This window comes from Palaemon carinicauda, chromosome 27, assembly GCF_036898095.1.
Source record: "Palaemon carinicauda isolate YSFRI2023 chromosome 27, ASM3689809v2, whole genome shotgun sequence".
Classification (NCBI taxonomy): Eukaryota; Metazoa; Arthropoda; class Malacostraca; order Decapoda; family Palaemonidae; genus Palaemon; species Palaemon carinicauda.
In genome coordinates, this window is record NC_090751.1 from 52,029,169 (window position 1) to 52,055,275 (window position 26,107).

General features: G+C 36.1%; 2 protein-coding genes and 1 long non-coding RNA gene across 4 annotated transcripts in view; 2 read left to right on the plus strand and 1 right to left on the minus strand.

Annotated features, from left to right (window-relative positions):
- RagC-D (Ras-related GTP binding C/D) overlaps window positions 1-5,668 on the plus strand; it is a 207,490-nt gene extending 201,822 nt beyond the window's left edge. For both annotated transcript variants that reach the window (XM_068351078.1, XM_068351079.1), the window contains exon 8: window positions 4,976-5,668. In XM_068351078.1, coding sequence (XP_068207179.1) covers window positions 4,976-5,115 — 140 coding nt within the window. In that variant the 3' untranslated portion in view covers window positions 5,116-5,668. The remainder of the gene's footprint in view (window positions 1-4,975) is intronic.
- Window positions 2,332-4,156, plus strand: LOC137620720 (uncharacterized). The gene is made up of 2 exons (XR_011040103.1): window positions 2,332-3,882; window positions 3,944-4,156. It is a non-coding gene; the product is annotated as an uncharacterized lncRNA (long non-coding RNA).
- LOC137620909 (uncharacterized) overlaps window positions 4,776-26,107 on the minus strand; it is a 527,193-nt gene continuing 505,861 nt past the window's right edge. Inside the window, exons 4-5 of the mRNA XM_068351354.1 lie at window positions 22,667-22,769; window positions 4,776-4,851 (exon numbers count right to left, since the gene is read on the minus strand). Coding sequence (XP_068207455.1) covers window positions 22,749-22,769 — 21 coding nt within the window. The 3' untranslated portion in view covers window positions 4,776-4,851; window positions 22,667-22,748. The remainder of the gene's footprint in view (window positions 4,852-22,666; window positions 22,770-26,107) is intronic.

The window sequence follows — 26,107 nt, forward strand, 5'->3', positions numbered from 1 at the left end:
AATGTTCTAACTATATAACCCGAGTTCTTTAAAGTTACACTTCTGGCTCAACGGCCCTGCAAGTCTAAGGGAAAAAGGTCATAAAAGGGCTATTCAATGGCGTGTCAGGTAGGCATAATACGTGGCAGTAAATGTCACCACCTCGATATAAATGATTAATAGTTGAGTTCCAGCTGGCTTCACTGAAATTATACTCCTTTGGTTTGTATAGCATAGTTACGATCCTTAAGTTTGTGATTTTTGTTAAAGTAAGCTCTGCTTTAAAAAAAACATTAAGCAAATTAAAATTTGGTTTGTACAGTATTGAAATAATATAGTAGAATTTTCTACATCCTTTTTCATTTAGAGAAAAATGCACTAGGAGACATGTTCAGCATCAGAACATCTCTTAACTTGAAATCAATAAACCCACATAGTGAATAATTGTTTCTTCCTTACTATTTTATACATGTATTGATGATACACAATGGGAGTATTTTTCGTTTCACAATACTGTTACTGGTATTTCACTGAACTAAATAAATAAGTTATCTGTTATTTTGCACAAGTTAGCAAGAAGAGGAGCTTTTAGCACTTGTTGGAGAATTGGTTATGTTTTCCTCTATATAAATGTGTTTGTGGTAGCTCAAGTCCAACTGATTACAGCCCAATTTCCATAACTCCCATATTATCTAAAGTTTTTGAATGTCTTCTGGCAAAACGTCTTAATAGTTTTGCTGAAGGTGAATCATCTATTCCCTAGTTTGCAATTTGGTTTTCGTAAAGGCCTTGGAGCATGTGATGCCCTTCTTACAATCTCCAATGTTGTACAGAAATCCCTTGATTGTGGTCAGGAAGTTAGTATGATTGGCCTTGATTTTAGTGCTGCCTTTGACAGTGTTAATCATGAGGCCCTTGTTTTCAAACTCAAATAGTTGGGAGTGGCTGGGTCGTTTCTTAGCATTATTATTGATTTTTAAGTAATAGATCTCAAAGAGTTGTTGTAGATGGGCACCATTGATTATAGGAATGTGATATCCGGTGTTCCACAGGGTAGTGTTCTTGGACCGTTACTTTTCTTACTACACATGTGTCATGTGGTTTCGCCTAGAAAATAAGCTGTTGCATATGCTGCTACTCTCTTTGCATCGATTCCATCCCCTGAATGTAGATCTGGGGTGGGTGAATCCCTAACATTAGTGCTTGGTGTAAATTATGGGGTATGAAGTTTTAATCTTAACCAAACTCAAAGTATGATTGTAAGTAGGTCAAGGACGGTGGCTCTTCAACATCCGGATCTCGGTATCGATAATGAATCTTTAAAATTGTATGACTTATAAGATTTTAGGTGTGATTCTCGACAGCTAATTTACTTTTGAGAAACACGTTATGTCTGTCTTCTTCAATTGCACAAAAAATTGGTTTATTGAGAAAGTCTTCTAAGATTTTCGGTGATCAATCTATTCTGAAGAAGTGTTTTAATTCTTTCATTCTACCTTGTTTTGAGTATTGTTCTCCTATCTGGTCTTCAGCTGCTGATTCTCATCTTTATTTGTTTGGACAGAAATGTAGGGTCTATCTAATAAATTTCTTATTCCTGTTCTAGATAATTTAATCTTTGGCACCGTCGTTCAATTAGTTCATTATGCTTGTTGCATAAGATTTTTCATAACTCTGACCATCTTTTACATTCAGGTCTCCCTGGACAATTCTATCCTGTTCGTATCACTAGGCAGGCACTTAATTCTATAATAGCCAGGCCTTCTCCATCATGAGGCTCAATACTACACAGTATAATCTAAAAGTTTTATTCCAGTTCAAATTTGCAGCAAATGTTTTTATTTAGACCAGGCTGATATGAGTCTTTTTATAGTTTATATATGGACATTACTCTAAAAACAGTAACATCATCAAAACAGAAATTTATTGTTTTGTTCTCATTTTATTTATTGGGCTATTTTTCCCTGTTGGAGCTTGGGCTTATAGCATCTTCCTTCTCCAACTAGGGTTGTATAGCTTGGCTAGTAGTCATAATAATAATAATAATCAGTTTTTGTAAAAATGCAACCTTTTTTAAATAGAGTGGTCTGTTTACAAACCCATGATTTGCTCTTTTGTGTACAACGCAATGAGTGATGCATGTAATGCAAGCTTTACCTGGATTTTTTATATATTCTAGTGTAAATATTTTCATGAACATATGTTTATGGTGTTGAATATTCCTATACAGTAAAGTTTTAAATTTTGTTATTTAAAATATGTAAGGTCTAAGTAACAATTTATTTATGTAAAATATCAAGCATAACTTGAGGTTAATAGGAAAATTATTAATTCCAAAACACAACACCATATGTAAAGTAAATTTATTCATTATATAGCATACACAAGTCTTACAGATGCAACCTATGAGCATACAATAAATTCAAGTTTAAAAAAAAAGATTTAACCAAAATATGACCTTCTTTCCGACGGCTACCATTTTCACTCTGTCAGCCAGATGTGATGTACCATATAGTGAATTATTTACAAACCTGATTTTGTTACACCCAGAGTACTTTCTACTGTCTTCAGCGTGTACCCCTATAAGCTCTGTTTGTCTAAGAAAACCTAAATTTTTTAAGCAAAACACTTAAGGGGGGGTTATACCAAGCAATACTTCTTACATTTGTGTCCTTTATATCCTGATCTCATTTCTTGGATGTTAGTTCTTAATTTTATAATGAGGCTCTGTAATCACACTTATCAGTATCAGTCTGAGTCAAGTCTTCATGAAAATGCACTAATATTTGAGTCCAATATATGTTTCTTTTGTCTTTCCAGGTGAAATGCAAGATGCATGCAATATAAACTGGGATGTGTTGTCTTTCCTATGCAAGTTTATCAGATAGATAATAGCTATCATTGCTGACTGGGCATGAACTTGAATCTTTTTCAAAAATCTGGCTGTAAAAGTTAAATTCTTTTATAATCATTACTGCTGTGTATCTTGGATTTATATATCGTAGCTTTTCTTCCTATTTTCCTGTCATAATTCTTAGCCATTGGTTTTAGCTATCGTTTGTTGATTGGGCAAATCCTGAAAGTTTCTTTTTCCAAAATCTGGCCGTAATATTTATTCTTTCCTTATCATTTCTGCTGTTCTAGTATCTTGGATTTATATCGTAATAATTCTTAGCCACTGGTATAAGCAGGTCATTGCTGTAAAGAATAAGGATCGGTCGGCCAAGATATCTTCGTATGTACAGCCTTTATTTTTAGTATTTATGCATTATACACACTTGGCTACAGAGTTAATTCACTTAGAGTAAATTGATCACAGATCATACATTCTCTGCCTCAGCTTAAAATCCATATACAGTAGTGTTCATAAAAACTAAGCTTCAAGACATTAATTACAATATCACTCTCCTTTAAGGGTAATGTCAACTACAGGATAATTTGTATGCAACATGACAGTAGCCTTGCACTAGAAAATTATGAATTTGCATACAATTCCTGCCTGACTTTGATTTGTGTGTTCTTGGTTGAAATAGCTTGGTATATATGATTCCTATCTAATATTTTTCTGTATTATGTTACACTGTACACCACAAGTTTAAAAAGCAGTGTAATGTAATACAGTTTTCCCCCTTTATTTTCATGGTAGTTGATACTTTGGGTTAAAAGTCTTTGCAGAGCATGTTCAGGAAGTTCTATTTTCAAAATATTGTACTGTATTTTAGAATTCTGAAATTTTGCTCAGTATATGACACTTCATTTTTATCCACTTTCATGGCATAATTTTTTAAATTGTCTTTTTCTGTTTCAGGAGCCTTAATGTCCGATCTAATCTTCTAATTTGGTGTCACTGTCATGTGATAAATACAGAATGAAAGTTCCTTTGGCCTACATCTTGCCTGAAAGGTTTATCAAATTCTCATAAATACAGAATCAAAGTTCCTTTGGCCTACATCTTGCCTGAAAGGTTTATCAAATTCTCAGATTCAATGGTTCATTCAGTGGATAGACAGATAGGAATTAGTCCTATACAGTTGATTGGGTCTTGGAAGGTTTAGTAATTGTTTGCTCTTCATCTTATTTCTCTTCTTCACAGGGACATGGAATGTGAATAAAACTGGTTTCCTCTTCTATGAAATATCATGATTACATTATTACTGTAACTTCTTCCCACTCAGGATTATATCTTATCCACTTAAATTATTGTAGTTTCTTTAAGGTTTCCCTTGACAAAATTTATGTATATTAAACCAAGTTCCTGAACCATTTTTTATATTTTAAGGTTGTCATAGCAGCTGATTAATGATGCATTGTGAATAGTTTTATCCTCACGGTTTCTAGGACTTTATAACTTTCTTGGATGGATAGATTTGTTCATAGGCATACAGAATTTATCATTTGAGTGTGATCTTCAGGTTATGCAGTATTGTTGTTGGCCGATTAATCTTTCCAAACTCCACATTTTGGGTCAAATTTTACATCATTCTAGTAGGTCTCTTTGCCTTAGACCAAGGTTTTGCGAAACATTCAATTTTCTTTTGATTGTAGAATAATGAATACATGATGCTTGTTGGGCAATAATCCTTTGTTATCAAGCAAGAGTTTGATATTTCTCAGTGGTCTCTTTATTTTCTTGAACTTTTATTTTCAAGTCATATTAAGTCAATGGTTCCCGAGTCACACATCTGGAGTAGTTGAAGCTCTCAAGTTCATCAGATTTTTAATAGCCCTTGTCTTTGTTTCTTCCAGTGAATTATAAATACACCAGGCATATTTTTGCAAAGTAATAATTTTATCAATGTTCGATGGAGTTTTTGTAAATACTGATTTACTTTTTAACCTTTTGAGGAACATTATGTCTTGGCAACACCATACCTGAAATGAGAGGAAAAAATGTATTTTAGTGGTTTTTATATACAATTTATTGGTTAATTTTATATTTTAACATTATTTTAAAAGAAATCAGGCATGTTATATTTTCACAATATTCTCCTTTCAGGTCTCATAGACTACAACTTCTTATGCTTCCGAAATGCAATACAAGAAGTATTTGATGTCAGAACAAATCAGTTACAGCAAATGAACTGCAGTTCCTCTCCCCATCTTCAAACAAATCATGTAAATGGGCCCACATCCTAGTACTGTACCAAATTTAGTGTTATTTGTTGTTCATCGCTGGTCTTCTTCGCTCACATGTACTACATTTACTTAGGCTGTGCTCAAGACTTGCTTCTCTAACCTTTTGGGCTATCTACAAGTACTAAAGGTTTTGAAGATTGTACATGAGATTATTATATAAGCTGTTTTTTTCCTATTTTATATTTGTTGTAGATAAATAAAAATCCATCAGTGTATGTTATTCAACAGTATTTCTTGGACATTCATGGGTTTAGTTATTTCAAGCATGACTAGTGAAATAATAAAGTATTGTTGAACTGCTTTTTCAGCTAAACTTTACTGCACTCATGTTCATGTTGTATAATATACACACAATCTACTGTGCCTAAGGACCATTATTTATACACACTTTAGATACTTCTCTGGCAAAGTTTATCATATACGTATCGGAAAGTATCATTATGTACAACCTGTGAAGCAGATTTCTTTGTAAACTAGTATTGTGAGTTTGATATATCTAATACAGTATGTATAAATTTTTCAATAGTTTATAGAAATAAAATTTATGATATTTTTTCAGCATTTTTAGTTACTATGATGGACATAAATAAATTACATTATATAAAATATGATATGTTATTTATTAGAGATTACTATTTGCCCTCAATCTGGCAAATAAAAAGTATTAGAGGACTCCCCAGAATACTAATTTAGACCTGATAGATAATGAAGTTTAAAACACTGTACAGTATTTGCAAACTTCAAGGAAAAATCATGATAAAAAATTTCTTGTTGCAGTACTGTAAACAAGTATATATATATATATATATAATAATCCTTTGATAATTTATTGTGAACAGAGTTGGTAAAGTTAATTTTGTACATTAGAATGGCCAGAAAGTATATATTTTTTTCTTTAAGAGGGTCATATTAGATTTATATATCATTGTTTTGAAGACCAATACATTAAAGACACTAAAAATGACCTGAATATCAACATTTTTAAAATTTTTTTACATTAAAGATGTATGAATAAAATCAATATTTTTATCTTTGAAGCACAGTTTAAATACATTATACAGTAAAAGTAAAAGCTGTTATTATTTGAAAATTGTCATCACTGTGAACATGAAAGCATAATAGCCTTTGAGTGAGCTTGACATGTACCATGGTCGTTATTTGATTTTTTTCAACTTTTAATTTAGTTATATATTAGGTAGTATGGATTTTCTGTTTATTATAAATTTTCTGTGAATGCCATATTTAATTCTTAAGACCATAGTACATTTTAATTGAGAATAGGTTGAGAGTTTGAAACCTATTAAAAGGTATTATTTCTATGAACTTTCTCTGTTTATATTGCTTCTCTCTCGAAACTTGGCTTGTATTTGATGTTTGCCCCCAAATGAAGTTTCTCATTTTCTTTCAATAGGCTTAGGTCTAGCCCAATATGTGGACAATCTAGTGACTAATACCACAATAACTATGGCAAGGGTATAAAGTTGTACATGCTTTTTTATTTCAGTCCTCTAGTCAACTTGGGATCGAGAAGTTGACATTGTGTTATGTACCTCCAGATTGTGAAAGGATTTAGAAGTGTTCAGATTATTAGTTATAATGTGATTTGTTAACAATTACCCTGTTATTGTTCAAGGGTTTATTTCTGGGCAATCAGGATCATCATCTTCCTTCCATCCCATGCTGGTTTTTTTTTTATTCTGGAAAACATAGAGGAATGCAAAGTTCTTATGGTTCCTCTCACGGAAAAATGTTTGATTAATTATTATTATTATTATTATTATTATTATTATTATTATTATTATTATTACTACTAGCTAAGCTACGATACGAGTTGGAAAAGCAGGATGCTATAAGCCAGGGCTTTAATAGGGAAAAATAGCCCAGTCAGAGGAATGAAAATCAGGAAACAAACTACGAGAGAAGTAATGAACAATTAAACCAAGTAAAAATATAAGAACAGTACCAACACTAAGTTAGATATTTCATGTATAAACTATAGAGACTTATGTCAGCCTGTTCAACGTAAAAACTCTTGCTGAAAGTTTAAACTACCTGATTGGGAAAATCATTCCACAGCTTGGTCATAGCCAGAATAAAACCTCTGGAAGACCGTGTACTTCCGAGCCTCATGATGGAGAAGGCATAACTATAAGAATTAACTGCATACCTAGTACTACAAACAGGATGATGATACTGTCTGCCTAGGGCTGAATGCAAAGGATAGTTGGAATTATGAAAAATCTTATGCAATATGCATAACAAACTAACAATGACTGTCCCAGATATTAATAACTATCAGGAATAAGAGATTTAATAGACTGTAAGCTCCTGTCCAACAAATTAAGATGAGATTGAGCAGCTGAAGACCAGACAAGAGAACACAATACTCTTAAAGCAGAATGAAAGAATTAAAACGCTTCCTCAGAATAGATTGATCACCAAAAATCTAAAAGACTTTTCAATAGGCCATTTTTTGGTGGTGTGGAACAAGAGACACCCCCAATGTGTTTCTTGAAAGTAAATTTGCTGTCAAGAATCACAAATAAAATTTGAAGAGTCATACAGAGTTATCAATGCTGAGATCCCAATGTTAAAAAGCCACTATCCTCGGCCTACTACAATAATACTTGAAGTTGTTAAGGTTCAACTTCATGCCCCAAGATTTGAACCATGCCTAAATTTTAATTAGATTTCTAATAAGGGATTCAGGAACCCTAGATTTATATTCAGATGACATTGATTAAAAATAATGTAGCATCACCTTCATATGCAACGACTTTGTTTTCTACAATAGGCCAAACCACATGTCATATGTATATAGTATAAAAAATAATGGGCTAAGAACACCAGCCTGAGGAACACCAGATATCACAATCCTGTACTTACTATGGTGTCACTCAACCACTCATTGTGATCTAGTGCTTAAAAATTCAATAATGATTCTATAAGACGCACCCACTCCCAATTGTTTGAGTTTGACTGTGTCAATCATGAAGCCCTTGCTTTCAAAGACAGCAGTAAAATCAAGGCCAATCAAACAAACTTCCTGACCACAATCAAGCAATTTCTATACAGCATTGGAAATTGTAAGAAAGGCATCATGTGGTCCAAGGCCTTTATGAAAGCTAAATTGCAAACTTGATAACAAAGGATTTCCTTCATCCAGCCTATCTAGAAATTTTGCCTAAAGACATAAAAAATCGTAATCAGCTAGACTTGACCATCACAAAGACATTTACATAATGGAGTAACATCACCAATTTTCCAACAAGTGCTAAAGTAACCTATTCTTGCTAACTTATGGAAAATAACAGATGACTTTTTTTATGTAAAGACAGGAGCTAAGAAAGTTACAAAGGAAAGATACTATTTGTTTCTACGCCTCCATAAGCATCAAAGTCCATCAAGAGCTTTATTTACTGCCGAACACATCAGCCAAAAGGGTTCCCTTTTCCCTTGGACAGAACCATCTGGTTTCTAAGTACAGTAAAGGAGGAACTGTTATATTTATAACAAAGAGTTCAGATTTAAGGGTGGCCCACCACTCATGTTCCTGGGTTGTACCAGAAAGGGTTACTTTTATGGTTAAATTGTATTCCTTTTCAGTTGAAGCATAAACTGAGTAAAAGCTCATGGCCGAGTATAGTTATTCCAAGTCAAATCTGGTCTGTTACCCTTCCAAAGATGATAGGCCATATCCTCCTCTTTCTCCAAATAAGCACATCTACAATCCTCATTGAACCAGGGTTTGTCTTTCATCTTGGTATTTTAAGACTCAAGATGGGATAAGCCTATCAATTATGTTAACCAGTTTCTCATTCAAAAGAACAACAGACAATACTATTATACATTTGTGACCTATTAAATTTTTAAAAAATCAAATGTTCCTAATATATAACAAAACTAACTAAATTCAGGAAAAATCCAAATGAGAATAGGCTACTTTATTTCTTTGGTTCAATATAAGAAGGTCAGCGCATCTTCATGTAAAGGCAGAGATTCTATCCTAACTCCCCAAGTTTTGCTTAGTAGCTCTAGTGCATCATTAGTGTGCAAAGCACACTACAGTCTATCACTTCTCTAAGAACTATGCACTTTATTACCATACTTTGGCTCGTTCATTGTGAAACCTTCGCTGTTTGTCATAATCTTGTCCACTTTTAGATTATGGATCAAAACATCGAAGACCAAGCTGGTAGCCTGGGTCATATATCCTTCTGCTCGCTGAAGTAAGCACTTCTTATAGCAACCACTTGTTTAATATATTAATAGTGTGGCATATTGAATGGGTCATATAGATCTCAGTGTACCTATATTAGATATTTTAAAGTTTTAGTGCAAACAGAGTGATTGGATAAAATTTCGGATCGCATTGTGCATCAGCCACTAGCACATCTCAAGTTTTCCCTAACGATATGAATGTAGGTGCTAGTACTGTACATCAACTGTTGAAATAAGTCCCTTACTTAGTCCCAGGTTCAAAGGTTCTCCCATCAAAAGTAAGCAAATGTAATTAACATCCTAGAGAATTCATCTGGATTATTGATGAAAGCTATCCAAATAATTTACCTAAAAGTTCTGATTTCTTCAAGTCATCGCGGCTGTCACCTCAAAGACAACATTGTAAGAATACCTAGAGGTATACAATGAAATCTTATTAAGTATAAAGAAAAGATTATGATATAGAAGGTTTTAACATTCAACAAGAAATCTAAGACATGCTGACATCTGTGAAACAAATCAATTGCCTAACCGTGCTATTCATTCAGATCTACGGCAAGCCCTTGATCTGCGAGTAAATCCAGATTTCTCATGATTAAATTGGTAAATGAGAATAAATGTTCAATCAAATTTGTATCAGCCAACAAGCTATGTAACAGACTGGGAGCAAATAGCACTCAGGCTGACTAGTAGTGCACTAACCTGATATTCATGGGTTGCGATTGAGTACCCACTTCTGCTTCGCCACTACGATAATCATACAGTGCTTATGTTCCACTTTTTTAACAGTACTCAAAGAGGAGTGACCATGTGTGTATTCATAAAGCAATGTTATGCTTTGTCAGTAAGATGATGATGATTACTGTAGTACTGGAAAAATGTACAAAAGTACAACGGAAATTGTCTATCTATATACCAAGGCACTTCCCCCAATTTTGGGGGGTAGCCGACACCAACAATGAAACAAAACAAAAAGGGGACCTCTACTCTCTATGTTCCTTCAGCCTAATCAGGGACTCAACCGAGTTCAGCTGATACTGCTAGGGTGCCACAGCCCAACCTCCCACATTTCCACCACAGATGAAGCTTCATAATGCTGACTCCCCTACTGCTGCTACCTCCGCGGTCATCTAAGGTCCCGGAGGAAGCAGCAGGGCCTACTGGAACTGCGTCACAATCGCTCGCCATTCATTCCTATTTCTAGCACGCTCTCTTGCCTCTCTCACATCTATCCTCCTATCACCCAGAGCTTTCTTCACACCATCCATCCACCCAAACCTTGGCCTTCCTCTTGTACTTCTCCCCTCAACTCTTGCATTCATCACCTTCTTTAGCAGACAACCATTTTCCATTCTCTCAACATGGCCAAACCACCTCAACACATTCATATCCACTCTAGCCGCTAACTCATTTCTTACACCCGTTCTCTCCCTCACCACTTCGTTCCTAACCCTATCTACTCGAGATACACCAGCCATACTCCTCAGACACTTCATCTCAAACACATTCAATTTCTGTCTCTCCATCACTTTCATTCCCCACGACTCCGATCCATACATCACAGTTGGTACAATCACTTTCTCATATAGAACTCTCTTTACATTCATGCCCAACCCTCTATTTTTTACTACTCCCTTAACTGCCCCCAAAACTTTGCAACCTTCATTCACTCTCTGATGTACATCTGCTTCCACTCCACCATTTGCTGCAACAATAGACCCCAAGTACTTAAACTGATCCACCTCCTCAAGTAACTCTCCATTCAACATGACATTCAACCTTGCACCACCTTCCCTTCTCGTACATCTCATAACCTTACTCTTACCCACATTAACTCTCAACTTCCTTCTCTCACACACCCTTCCAAATTCTGTCACTAGTCGGTCAAGCTTCTCTTCTGTGTCTGCTACCAGTACAGTATCATCCGCAAACAACAACTGATTTACCTCCCATTCACGGTCATTCTCGCCTACCAGTTTTAATCCTCGTCCAAGCACTCGAGCATTCACCTCTCTCACCACTCCATCAACATACAAGTTAAACAACCACGGCGACATCACACATCCCTGTCTCAGCCCCACTCTCACCGGAAACCAATCACTCACTTCATTTCCTATTCTAACACATGCTTTACTACCTTTGTATAAACTTTTCACTGCTTGCAACAACCTTCCACCAACTCCATATAACCTCATCACATCCCACATTGCTTCCCTATCAACTCTATCATATGCTTTCTCCAGATCCATAAACGCAACATACACCTCCTTACCTTTTGCTAAATATTTCTCGCATATCTGCCTAACTGTAAAAATCTGATTCATACAACCCCTACCTCTTCTAAAACCACCCTGTACTTCCAAGATTGCATTCTCTGTTTTATCCTTAATCCTATTAATCAGTACTCTACCATACACTTTTCCAACTACACTCAACAAACTAATACCTCTTGAATTACAACACTCATGCACATCTCCCTTACCCTTATATAGTGGTACAATACATGCACAAACCCAATCTACTGGTACCATTGACAACACAAAACACATATTAAACAATCTCATCAACCATTCAAGTACAGTCACACCCCCTTCCTTCAACATCTCAGCTTTCACACTGTCCATACCAGATGCTTTTCCTACTCTTGTTTCATCTAGTACTCTCCTCACTTCCTCTATTGTTATCTCTCTCTCATTCTCATCTCCCATCACTGGCACCTCAACACCTGGAACAGCAGTTATATTTGCCTCCCTATTATCCTCAACATTCAGCAAACTTTCAAAATATTCCGCCCACCTTTTCCTTGCCTCCTCTCCTTTTAACAACCTTCCATTTCCATCTTTCACTGTCTCTTCAATTCTTGCGCCAGCCTTCCTTACTCTCTTCACTTCTTTCCAAAACTTCTTCTTATTCTCTTCATATGACTGACCCAATCCCTGACCCCACCTCAGGTTAGCTGCCCTCTTTGCCTCACGTACCTTGCGCTTTACTTCCACCTTTTTCTCTCTATATTTTTCATACTTCTCTATACTATTACTCTGCAGCCATTCTTCAAAAGCCCTCTTTTTCTCTTCCACTTTCACCTTCACTCCTTCATTCCACCATTCACTGCCCTTCCTCATGCTGCCTCCAACAACCTTCTTGCCACATACATCACTTGCAATCCCAACAAAATTTTCTTTTACTAACTTCCATTCCTCCTCTAAATTACCAGTTTCTCTTACTCTCACCTCATCATATGCCATTTTCAACCTTTCCTGATATTTACTTTTTACCCCCGGTTTTATTAGCTCTTCAATCCTCACTACCTCCCTTTTACATCCACCTACTCTATTCCCCCACTCTTTTGCTACAACTAATTTTCCTTCCACCAAAAAATTATCAGACATACCGTTAGCCATACCCCTAAACACGTGCACGTCTTTCAATCTTCCAAATTTTCTTTTAGTTACCAACACATAATCCATTAATGCCCTTTCTACTACTCTTCCATTTGCCACTCTTACCCATGTATACTTATTCTTATCTTTCTTTTTAAAGAAGCTAGCACCTATTACCATCTCTTGTTCAACACACATGTCTATCAGTCTCTCACCACTCTCATTTTCACCTGGTACGCCATACTTACCAATGACACCTTCTACCTCTCCAGCGCCCACTCTAGCATTTAAGTCACCCATAACAACTACATAATTCCTTCTACCCAGTCCTTCTACACACCTAGTTAAATTGTACAACTTGAAAAACAAAAAAGCTATCTAAGCAATAAGTTTTGTTAGAGGGGTTCCAACAGAAATAAAACAATGACCTTATGATTTAGACGATGCCAAAATGTTTCTTCCTTGGATAACGAAAGGTAGTTAGCAGGAGATACTATTAATGAAAACATCATGTGTGAAAAGGCAAGGTAATATATGCCAACCTTGGGAAGAAGTTGCCTGGTATATCGGCAGAACAAGAAATAACATAAGGCAACACAGGGATGGGTCAAGAATTTTAGAAGGAAAACTGGCATCCATAGTGTTGTGCAACACTGAGACCCTGAGCTCCAATGTCAGGTCATCACAGGTATTCATTGACAATTTTAAAAGGGTCTTTGATTTGAGCATTATGTACCAGAGAAAGGTTTCAATTGCGATGAGATTCGGTTGTTTTGGAAAAAGATGCTTTACAGGACCTACATTACAACAGTAGAGAGCAATTCACAGTCACAACTGAGTAACTCTCCTGTTATGTGCTGATGTCTGCTGGGTTTGCAAAATAAAACAACACCTGATGTAAAATTCAGAGAATCAGGAAACTAGTGCAGAAGAATTCACCTGAACATCATGAGTAGGTCAATACCAAGGCTTGAGTGGCTTGTTGCCTGGATTAATGACATTTTCAGTCCTGAAGTCAAGTACATCTAGTAGGGCTTACAACTACAGCCTTATTAGTTATAGAAAATGTTACTACTCATCCTAGGCCTTGAAGATGACCTACACAACACGAGTTCAAAATCTACTTTATGAAGTTCCTGCCTCCCAACGCCACTCCACAATTCCACCCCATACATCAGTAGGTGATCTCAAATTTCATGATACTGTTGACTCAGGAAATGTTCTAGCAATGTTTTGTGGTTACTGAAGGCACCAACCTCACTTTCAGAGCTATTAAGGAAAGCCCATTTTCACAATGTCACCTACCTCATAATGATAAATGAAGCCTGAGAACAGGTCACCATGTGTTCGGGAATGGATCTGAGGAGGCAATTGAAGATGAAATGTGTCTTGAGGAAAGACAATTTTGCTGGAGGTGAAACAGGATAATATTTAGAAGCTACCTGTGGACTATAGCTATCAGCTAAATGGGAGTCGCAACAAGGTCATGGAGGATATTTCAGCTGAGGAGTAGGAGGGGCAGCTGGCCAAACGTCTTAAATCTAGTGAAATTTTAAGTATTTCAAACATGGGGGAAATGGTGCAAAGTATTTTTGGAATCCATCTTCCGGACAAACATTCAGCACGGCGAGCAGCTGATTTCTTTGATGACACTGCAGTGGGCCATTTTCATGGCCCTCTATAGAAAACAATAAGACAATGTCTCTAGATTAGATAGCTTCCTTGTCAAAGTTGAATCTGTTTGGAAAGAGAGAGAACTCCTGGTATTGTACCAGAAGTTTTAATGGAGGGTGATTCTTCATCTAAGCAGTAACCTCCTCCATCTCTTCTCCCTCACACCAGTCATGACACTCCCTCAAAGGTAAAGTGCAAGTTAATATGTCAATTGATTTTATTACATTACTTAATATTTGTATTTCTGGGCATGTGTAATGCATTAAGTGAATTTCCTTGATTTTTTATGTGAAAAACTGTTCAAGAATAAGAGGCTTTTAGGCTGCAAGGTCGTCCCCAGAACTGATAATAATTTTATTTGATGTGCTACTGTAATTACCTTTATTTGATTCATCATTAATGTTTTATTGCTTAAAGGAGGTCTTTAAAGGCATTGTTTGTCAGCTGGTTTACTTAAGACATTGCTGTTTGGGGGTAATAGAGTGGAGGATACGCTTGAAATACTCTCTGCATATTCTATAGTATAGCAGGTGTTATTTCAAGTCGTATAGACTGATTGGTAACGTCTCTGTCTGTTGTTTGCTAGACGGGAGTTCGAGGCCTCCTCAGACTCGTTAGTGCCATCCATTAGTGTCTGCAACCTTACCATCCTTGTGAGCTAAGGTTGGGGGGTTTGGGAGAGCCTATAGGTCTATCTGCCGAGTCATCAGCATCCACTGCCTGACCCTCCTGGTCCTACCTTGGGTGGAGAGGAGGCTTAGGCGCTGATCATGTAATATATGGTCAGTCTCTAGTGTATTCCTGATTGCTTGAAATACTCTCTGCATATTCTATAGTATAGCAGGTGTTATTTCAAATCGTATAGACTGATTGGTAACGTCTCTCTGTTGTTTGCTAGACGGGAGTTCGAGGCCTCCTCAGATTCGTTAGTGCCATCCATTAGTGTCTGCAACCTTACCATCCTTGTGAGCTAAGGTTGGGGGGTTTGGGAGAGCCTATAGGTCTATCTGCCGAGTCATCAGCATCCACTGCCTGACCCTCCTGGTCCTACCTTGGGTGGAGAGGAGGCTTAGGCACTGATCATGTAATATATGGTCAGTCTCTAGTGTATTCCTGATTGCTTGAAATACTCTGCATATTCTATAGTATAGCAGGTGTTATTTCAAATCGTATAGACTGATTGGTAACGTCTCTGTCTGTTGTTTGCTAGACGGGAGTTCGAGGCCTCCTCAGACTCGTTAGTGCCATCCATTAGTGTCTGCAACCTTACCATCCTTGTGAGCTAAGGTTGGGGGGTTTGGGAGAGCCTATAGGTCTATCTGCCGAGTCATCAGCATCCACTGCCTGACCCTCCTGGTCCTACCTTGGGTGGAGAGGAGGCTTAGGCGCTGATCATGTAATATATGGTCAATCTCTAGTGTATTCCTGATTGCTAGGGGCAATGTCACTGTCCCTTGCCTCTGCCATTCATGAGCAACCCTTAAAAATTTTAAAGTGAAGTTTGCAGACCATAAAGATCTGAATTTTATTGTGTATTAACCAACTTTTTTAGATAAAACTATTTCGGATAGGGCTACCGAGGCCGTAGCAGCGTTTGTGTTTTGTGATCAAGCGTAGAAAATTTTCACATACTTGTTGGGGAAAAAAAAAAAAAAAAAAACACTATTTTGAAGATGGACTATTTTGAATATAGTTTTTTATATAGGAACTAGCCTAGGAGGCAAGTCTAGGGTATTTTAAGGCTATAAATTTCCTATCACTTTCCTTTAACTGGCCCTCCTTCATCAGTGTGTGGGTCAGCATATGAACATCAGGGGAGGTTCACAGAAATAAGTAATTCTATTTTAAAAATTCTGTTTGTCTTATGTTCACATACATGCCAACCTACCATCCCACGTACTAGTAAGGTCAGGAGTATAGGAGATTGGTTTCAATTTCAAGACAAAGACAAAAGCAGGTATAGTGTACCCACACTGTGGTCATTTCAATTAGTCATTAGATTATCTCAATATTGGACTAAAGGCCTAAGTCTTCTGAAGGAAGAAAATTGGAAATTTTTAGTTTTAGAGTAAACTTCGATATAAGTCTAGCTTTGAGAAAGAAGCAATATGAACATCGGGTAATTTAATCAAATTTTATTATCAAAATGCACACTGTTTGGCAGATTTATCCTCTTAATTAGTGGAAAGTAATTAAATTAATTATATCCTGGAGGCTAATTATATTAAATGAATGTGAAAAACATAATCCCATTGTTGCCCACCTGCTCCATACATTGTGCTTTGCCCCAACATTTATGAAAAGTCCTTGAAGAAGGAAAATTAGATACTGTAAACCACTAGCAGGTATTTGTAATAAGGTGTGTTAATTGTTTATTAACAGTTTACAAGTAGTAAGGATGCATCAAAAGTGATTCTGTGAATAATTACAACAGGTTTCTTAATGTCGATATGAGAATGATAACTGGAGCCTATTTTCTGAAACAAACAGTTCTTGTAGTTTAGACACTAAATTTCAACCAGTATATGAAGTTATGATTGTGGTAACAGTATACTGCTGAAACCTCAAAATTTTTCCCCAAGGTTTAGTCCAGAATGAAAGCATTCGCTGACATTTCAGAATTGGGAGGATGTAACCTGACCAGTTTGTTTTTGTTCATATTTGCAAGGCTGCTATATGAACAGTCAAATAAAAATGAAATAAAACTGGTCATGTTACCCCTGTCAATTCGGAATTGGCAAAGAAAAAGAAGCAAAAGTATGAACTTGCTACTAAGCAGATTTCTTGTATCCAAGGAAAACATCATGGAACTTTCAACTTCATTGGAATTTCCTGTAAGTCCATTGTTTGATTATATATGGAACGTGCTTATTCAGCTCTGATTAATCATTTCTTTTGTTGTAGCAGAACGAAAAATTGGTTTGCGATATAGTGTGTTGGAAATGCAGGCTAAGATCTAGGTCTTTTATGTGTATACAATACAAGCAGACATTATGTTTTTTCACAGCCTGGTGTATTTTCATGGAGAAATTCCTGCGAAGAATGATAATATCTCAAAGATGGGGAGAGTTCTTTTGCTATTAGGGAGATTATGACTGTAGGCAACAAGATCCCTATGACCTCAAAGATACTGTATAATTCAACATACTGTAATTACAGTATGTTGAATTAGATATAGATCAGGTTTAAGGTAACCATGTGTCCACATAGAAGAGGACATATATACAATTATAATAAACGTTTAACACAAGCTGTAGGAATTTGGGGGAATGTTTTAATGTCAAGGACTTGAAAAATACAGATGTCTGTTGTCCTTTCATATTTATCACAGGTTCTTGAGAACCTAGCCATATGCTATTGAAAAGTAAATTCTTCTCTGTGGAATGTGGATGTCATAGATTGCTCCCATTCAAAGGCACTCGGATATAGGTTGCACTTTGGACAGAATGTGTGTCAATTAGTTTTGTGATTTTGAATACTTAAGGATTATACTGGAGCCTGTTTGACTCTTTTAGAGTCTAGGTGAAAGATCTGGAAATGAGTATGGTGTTAAACCAAGTTAAATAGGATTATAAAATTGGATATGAAATTAACTCCAAAAATATTCTATTGCCAAAGAAGGATAGAGAAACTTCATGTTAATTATGCAGCTTGGTTGATGGTACTGGTTTCGATGATTAAAGCTGTATGTACTACTGCTAGCCTAGCATTTAAGGAGCTTAATATTTATAAATATTGTTGAAGCTGCATTTTACTAGCAAAAGGGAATGCTGTTGGGTATCCGTAATGACTGGAGTATTTGTGTTCTGTTCCAGTTGTGTACAGCTACCATGATGGTGAATTCTTTGATTAATAAAGATTCAGGCTCTTATGTTTTAAGTCACTGACTAAAATTACACACGTTTTAGATGACAAAGAATTTATGAGCCAGAATAAGAAGTATTCTTTGAAACCTAGTTTCTGTGACTATGTAAAATCTGTTGCAATAATATACATTTTTGTAAGTCTTAGGACTACAGTTTCTATTCTTGTTTGGTTTTGGGTGTCACCATTTTTTATCATTGGTAAATGTTTAATTGTCATCTGTAAAATAATGCTTCACTGCTGTATCACCTGTTGAGAAGTGTTTTTAAATACTAGAAAAACATATTTCAAGTTTTATGATACTGAAATTTTCTTCTAAGCACTTAAGCTTATGATATTTTGAATACCCAGTGAGGAACTAGACAAAGGAAATATTCTAACCACCTATGTTACGGGTGTTGGCAAGTTATTTAGAGTACAGAAATGGGATACTTAGACTTGATAGTGGCAGGCTACTCAAATAATAGATACTGATTTCACAGTAGAGTCACATGGAAAGGAATGATTTTAGATTGACCTCTGTAAAATACACTTTATAAGTGGTGGTGGTGTTGGCAGAGGCTCCATTCTATTTCTATTTACCAACACACTTCCCCAATTTTGGGGGGTAGCCGACATCAAAACGAGGGAACAAACGGGACCTTTCCCTCTCTCCGCTCCTCCCAGCCTGATGAGGGATTCAGCCGAGTTTGGCTGGTACTGCTAGGGTGCCACAGCCCGCCCTCCCCCGTTATCCACCAAAAATGAAGTTTCACACGCTGAATCCCTTACTGACTGTAGGAAGCAGCAGGGCTTACCGGAACTGCGTCACAATCGGTAGCCATTCATTCCTACTTCTAGCATGCTCTCTTGCCTCTCTCACATCTATCCTCCTATCACCTAGAGCTTTATTCACTCCATCCATCCACCCAAACCTTGTCCTTCCTCTTGTACTTCTCCCATCAACTATTGCTGATGAATGCAACTTTCCATTCTCTCAACATGGCCAAACCACCTCAACACATTCATATCCCCTCTAGCTGCTAAATATTTTCTCACACCTGTTCTCACCCTCGCTAGAGTACTTCGTTCCTAACTCTATCTAAACGAGATACGCCACCCATACTCCTCAGACACTTCATCTCAAACACATTCAATTTCTGTCTCTCAGTCACTTTCATTCCCCGCAAATCTGATCCATATATCACAGCTGATACAACCACTTTTTCATACAGAACTCTACATTCATGCCTAACCCTCTACTTTTTACCACTCCCTTCAATGCCCGCAACACTGCATCTTTCGTTCACTCTGACGTACATCTACTTCCACTCCATCATTTGCTGCAACAATAGATCCCAAGTACAGTAATTAAAAAGATCTACTTCCACAAGTAACTCTCCATTCAACCTCGGACCACCCTCCCCTCTCGTGCATCTCATAACCTTACTTATACCCATACCTACATTAACTCCCAACTTTCTTCTCTCACATACCCTTCCAAACTCTGTCACTAATAGACCAAGTTTCTCTTCTGAGTCTGCAACCAGTACGTATCATCCTCAAACAACAACTGATTTACCTCCCTTTCATGATCACTCACGTCTTATCAGTTTTAAGCCTCGACTAAGCACTCACCTCTCTCACCACTCCAACAAACAAATTGAACAACCATGTGAACATCACATATCCCTTCTCAGCCCCACTCTCACTGGGAACCACTCGCTCACTTCATTTCCTATCCCAACATGTGCTTTACTACCTATGTAGAAACTCTTCACTGCTTGCAACAACCATCCACAAATTCCATGTAATCTCATCACATTCCACATCACTTCCCTATCAACTCTATCATACGCTTTCTCTAGATACACAAACGCATCACACCACCTTGCCTTTTGCTAAATATTTCTCGCATATCTGCCTATTTATAAAAATCTGATTCATACATCCCCTACCACTTCTAAAACCACCCTGTACTTCAAAGATTTAATTCTCTGTTTTTTTTTTCCTTAATCCTATTGATTAGTACTCTACCATACACTTTTCCAACCACACTCAACAAACTAATACCCCTTGAATTACAGCACTTATGCACATCTCCCTTACCCTTATATAGTGGTACAGTACACACACACACCCAGTCTACTGGTACACTGACAACATAAAACACACATTAAACAATAACCATTCAAGTACAGTCACACCCCCTTCCTATAACATCTCGGTCCTCACACCATCCATACCAGGTGCTTTTCCTACTCTCGTTTCATCTAGTGCTCTCCTCACTTCCTCGATTGTAATCTCTCTCTCATTCTCATCTCCCATCACAGGCACCTCAACACCTGCAACAGCAATTATATCTGCCTCCCTATTATCCTCAACATTTAGTAAACTTTCAAAATATTCCGCCCACCTTTTCCTTGCCTCCTCTCCTTTTAACAACCTTCCATTTCCATCTTCCATTGTCACTTTAATTTTTGAACCACCTTCTTTACTCTCTTCACTTCTTTCCAAAACTACTTATTCCATATGAACTGACCCCTCCTCTAGTCAGCCACCTACTTCTCAGCTACCTTGAGTTTTACTTCCACATTTTTCTCTCTATATCTTATATACTTCTCTACACTATAACTCTGCAGCCATTCCTCAAATGCTCTCTTTTTCTCTTCCACTTATATCTTCACTCCTTCATTCCATCATTCACAACTCTTCCTCATGCTGCCTCCAACAATCCTCTTGCCATACACATCACTTGCAATCCCAACAAAGTTTTCTTTTACTTACTACCTTCCACTCCTCTAAATTACCGTTTCTCTCACTTTCAATCTGTCATATGCCACTTCCAACCTTTCTTGATACTGTATTTACTTTATACCTCTGGTTTTATTAACTCTTCAACCTTCACTACCTCCCTTTTACATCCCCCCACTCTATCCCCCCTCTTTAGCTACAACTTATTTTCCTTCCACTAAAAAATGATCAAACATACCGTTAGAAATACCCCTAAAAATATGCATCTTCCAAACATTCTTCTAGTTATCAACACATAATCCATTAATGCCCTTTCTACCAATCTTCCATTTGCCACTCTTGCCCATATATGCTTGTTATTATCTTTCTTTTTGAAAAAAACTGCAACTTATTACCAGCTCTTGCTCAACACACACATCTACCTGTCTCTCACCACTCTCATTTTCACCTGGTACGCCATACTTCCCAATGACACCTTCTACCTCTGTGGCACCCAGTCTAGCATTTAAGTCACCCATGACAACTACATAATTCCTTCTACCTAGTCCTTCTAGCATTTAAGTCACCCATGACAACTACATAATTCCCTCTACACACCTAGTTAATTCTTTCCAGAATTCATTCTGCTCTCCAACTTTCTCACAACCTTGCCCATACGCACTAACAAAAGCCCAACAATCCCTACCCAACCTAACCCTTACCCACATTAATCTAGATATCTCCTTCCATTCCACCACTTTACTTGTCATTCACTCACTCATCAGTAAAGCCACATCCTCTCTTACTCTTACCCCTTTCAATCCCAGATATTCTACCAGTCACTTAACCAAACACCACTTCACCCTTCCCTTTTAGCTTTATTTCACACAAAGCCAATATATATCCATCCTTCTATTCATAAATATACTTCCAATCTCACATCTTTTACTCTCTATTGTACTACATCCATGCACATTCAGACACCCCAAAACTAGAGTGCAAGGAAACAGTCACTCTCCTCCCAGCTCCACTTCTTTGATATCTCACAGGAGTAAGATACAGGAGAGGGGGGGGGGGTGTTCCCAATCGCCTCGTCCCGTCCCTATTAGTGACCTCTTATGACACGCAGGGATACATTGCCGCTATTCTAATTGGGAGAGCAAGAGAGATTAAAACATTTTCAAGATACACAGATGGCAAGAGATAATATTAGTTCTTTGTGGTGGGGAACTAGAGTTTAGATCCCATGGGCATCAATCACCACCTACAATGTTGATAGTGAACAATAATCAGAGATCTGTATTTTAGTCTCCCCAGGTAATTAGCCTCCAGGTATTTTATGAAATTTAATTGTTTTTCCCCTAAAAGCTGCCAGATTAAGTCAAAACCGCCATATATTGTACAGTGCACAAATGTATAATTTGTTAAAATCATATAAAATATAAATAATATGCTTAAATGTTTTTAAATGGCACCTTATTTAAATTTTTTTTTTTATGCTGGCAGTATTAATGAAAACTGCCTGTATACAGTATAACATTATTGATACCAATATGTGAATGAAGTAAAAGATTTATACAAGGAGGATATATTCTGAATTAACAGTTTTATCATTGGCCATAATATTCATTACTTTATGCTAGAGTATAACATTATGTTCAGTAATCCTTTGCTCATCTGTAATGATTATTTGAACTTACCTTAATTTTTGAAAGATCCACAATAGTAGAATGCCATGTACTGTACTACGATTTTACAGTTTGTCATTGTCCATCACAACTGTTAATGATGCTGTGTAGAAATCTGCAATGATGAAAATTTTTTAGTTAAGAGCTATATCAAATAGTCTTTAAGAAAAGATTAATGAAAATAAACTTCATTTATACCTGTGCAATTAGATTCAAATAAATAAAAGTTTTAAGGCTATCAAAGCAACTAAAAGGTTACTGGTGTAGTTCTTTAGTCAAAAACCATTTGGCAATTAATCCAACCATCAAGTTTAAAGCTTAAATCCAGTTTGTCGAGTACCAATAGAGATAATTTTAATCTAGAATTTTCCATTTTTGTTTGAGAAATTGTACCTTTCACAAGACTAAAGTTACCTCTCATTCTTAGTTTATTCAGTCTGTAACAATAAAGCCAAAGAATTTACTACTGACAACTACAAGAATATAGCAGCTCCCAAATTATGTTCCTGTTACACAGTTTACTTTACTATCCTGTTATTCCAGAGATATTTGTGCTTCAATGAGTATGGTCAGGTTTTAGTGTCTTTTGATCAATGTAATTGTTGATATATTTATCCGAAAATGCTCATTGAAATTATGTAGAAATAGATAATCGTAATAAAGCAAATTCACTTGACAAAATTAAAAACTTTTAATTTTATACATTCATTAAGAGCAAGACATGTAATTTATTTTTTTTATAATGGTTCCAGGTCATTATAAACTAGAAGTTTTATTCCAGCTGTGACCAAGTTATGGAATGATCTTCCTAATCGGGTACAGTAATTGAATCGGTAGAACTTCAAAAGTTCAAACTTGCTGCAAATGTTTTTACGTTGAATAGGATAACCTAAGTCTTTTATAGCTTATATATAAAAGATCTGTTCTTAGAATATTTTATTTCAAGTTTATTAATTTCCTTATTTTCCAACTAGACTTGTAGCTCAGCTAATAATAATGATGATAATAATAATTATAGAATTATCTTTTAAAGAGTATATTAAAGATGAAATGTAAATTAAGAATTTGAGCTGCTATACAAAGAGGTATTATAGAATCATACAGTAATCAATTGATACATGTTCAAAATTAATACATATTACAGCCATTGCATAGCATTTTCTTTTATTGAAATGAATCAATGGAAAAAAAGAATATAAAAGTAATTTTGTATTTCATTGTAGCCAGAATTCTCTTATACAGTAGTTACAAAATCTGGTAGAAAAAAAAACTAATTTTGTATTATGTGCTTTTGGCTTTGTAATATAAGCCTTGTGCCTTTTGTCTTGTTGCAGTGACAGTGCTAGAACAATTTTCTTCTATTACATCATGTTTCGCAAAAGTATCCAAACTGATTATAGCCAATAAAATTTTAAATACTGTAGTACTATAAAAATAAAGTTAAAATTAATAATGCAAATCTGGTCTTTGTATGCTGATAATGGCTAGGTTTATTTATAGAAATGCAACCAGTTTTTCCCTACTGTAAATAGATTAATTTGTAGCCCCTATTTAATCCAATTAATTCCTTAAAGGGAGATTTGTCAAGAATACAATTACAATAGTACAGTACTAGACTCCAACTATAGCTACCTACAGCTAAATATATTAAAGCCTTGAGGAAACCAAACCTCAAGGTGCTATAAATAATTGACAGTTGAGCAGGAAAAGGTCAAATGAATTTAATAAAGGCTTAGGGAAGCCAAACCTTAAGGTGTTATAAGTAATTGCAAGTTGAGCAGGATAATGTCAAACTATGGAAATTTATTCTACCTTCAAGTATTAAAAATATGTTTACATATGTTTTATCATTTTCATAGGATTGGTTGTTTTAGTTTTGGGAATACTATGGATGTGGGTAGCTTATCTGTTAGGGTTTTCAAGTGTTTGGTTTCTGGAGATGTCTATAGCTGCATTTTTGGTCTTGGTAGAAAGTACATTGTTATCAAGACTTCTTTATGAAGTGACTTAGAAACTTTCATCAACAGTTACTAAATAAGGCATTGAATTAAAAGTGACTGGATTCATCCCCTAACTTCTTGTTTAGATGTTGCTGAGGAAAGGTTTTAATCACTAAATACTTCTTTCACGATGACATTTGGTTACTATTGTTAAGGTTTGTATATCAGGTATTGTAGTCAGGTTCAGAGTTAAGGTGGATACACAGAATTGGGCAATGTCTAACAGGCAAACTGTTACCAGAAAACAACAATAAGTGGCAATGAGCACTGATGATGTCAGAAGCTAAAACACCACATGTTGACAACCTCACTGCCATATTCATAGGTAGTTTGGGCAAGGAACTGTGACACTGTCAGGCACATAATTTCAGATGGAACATGTTTACTTTAAGGCATTTGGCTTTATCACACTGAAATATTATACTCATAGTTATAAAAGGTTGTATGATTTTTTAAAATAAAATGTAGTGTGTTGGGTTCATTCTCATTTACATTTCTTCTAGTCTGGTTCATGGCCATCTTGCAGTTTATGTAAAATCATTACATGGGTTCCCTATGCAGTTCTTCTAAAGTGTAGCAATTATAATGTTTCATTGACATTTTTTAAAATTTTCATTTTAATCTTGTTGTTCACCATTGCAATGATATCCGACAGCACTGGAATGGCAAAACATGCAAAATTTTAAGTCAAAGTATGAACAAGTCTACTAATACCTGTGTGTAGACATAGTTTTTCAAATTTGCCCTCCATTCTTTGTTCATGAATGTGTTGACATGAATGGATTGACGTCATCGATGCTCCCTGCCACGTTATAGTCTGGTAACTATATTTGCCCACTGAGCATTGCCTGGTCAAATGGGTGCACCTAGATATTTAATGAGTTCTGTCCACTTTCAGGTTGAGTTCCTATCTGGTCATGTCTAAAATGTTTTTCTGACTGGTTGCACCTATTCTCTTTTCCTCACTTGTCCAAATCATTATGATCTTTTAGATATCAACTTTCTCCTGCAAATTCATAATTTTCAATACTATACTGTACTATACACACTTCCCAATATTCCCTGGAACATATTATATTTGGATTAATTGAATTTGGCTATGTGTTCCAGCTATGCTCAGGATTTTTTTGTTACACTTTTTTTAAGAATCTTCTGTATTAAACTGGAAATGCCAATGTCCAATCTTTATGAAGTACTGTGTGGATCTAATAATTGTCAACTTTTCCCCTTTGCATGTTGCAGCATTATAAATTGTAAAATACAAATCAGTTTCCTAATTATTTTTGTAATTCAGCATGTTATATGTACTGTAGATATGCCTTCACTATTATTCCTACTAAAAGCTTTATACTGTAGAAGAGGCATGTTATGCAACAAAGTTAAAATTGCTTAGAATTTCATTGCAAACAACATTTCACCTATTTGATAGCTTTAAAAGCTGTGATATCAAATA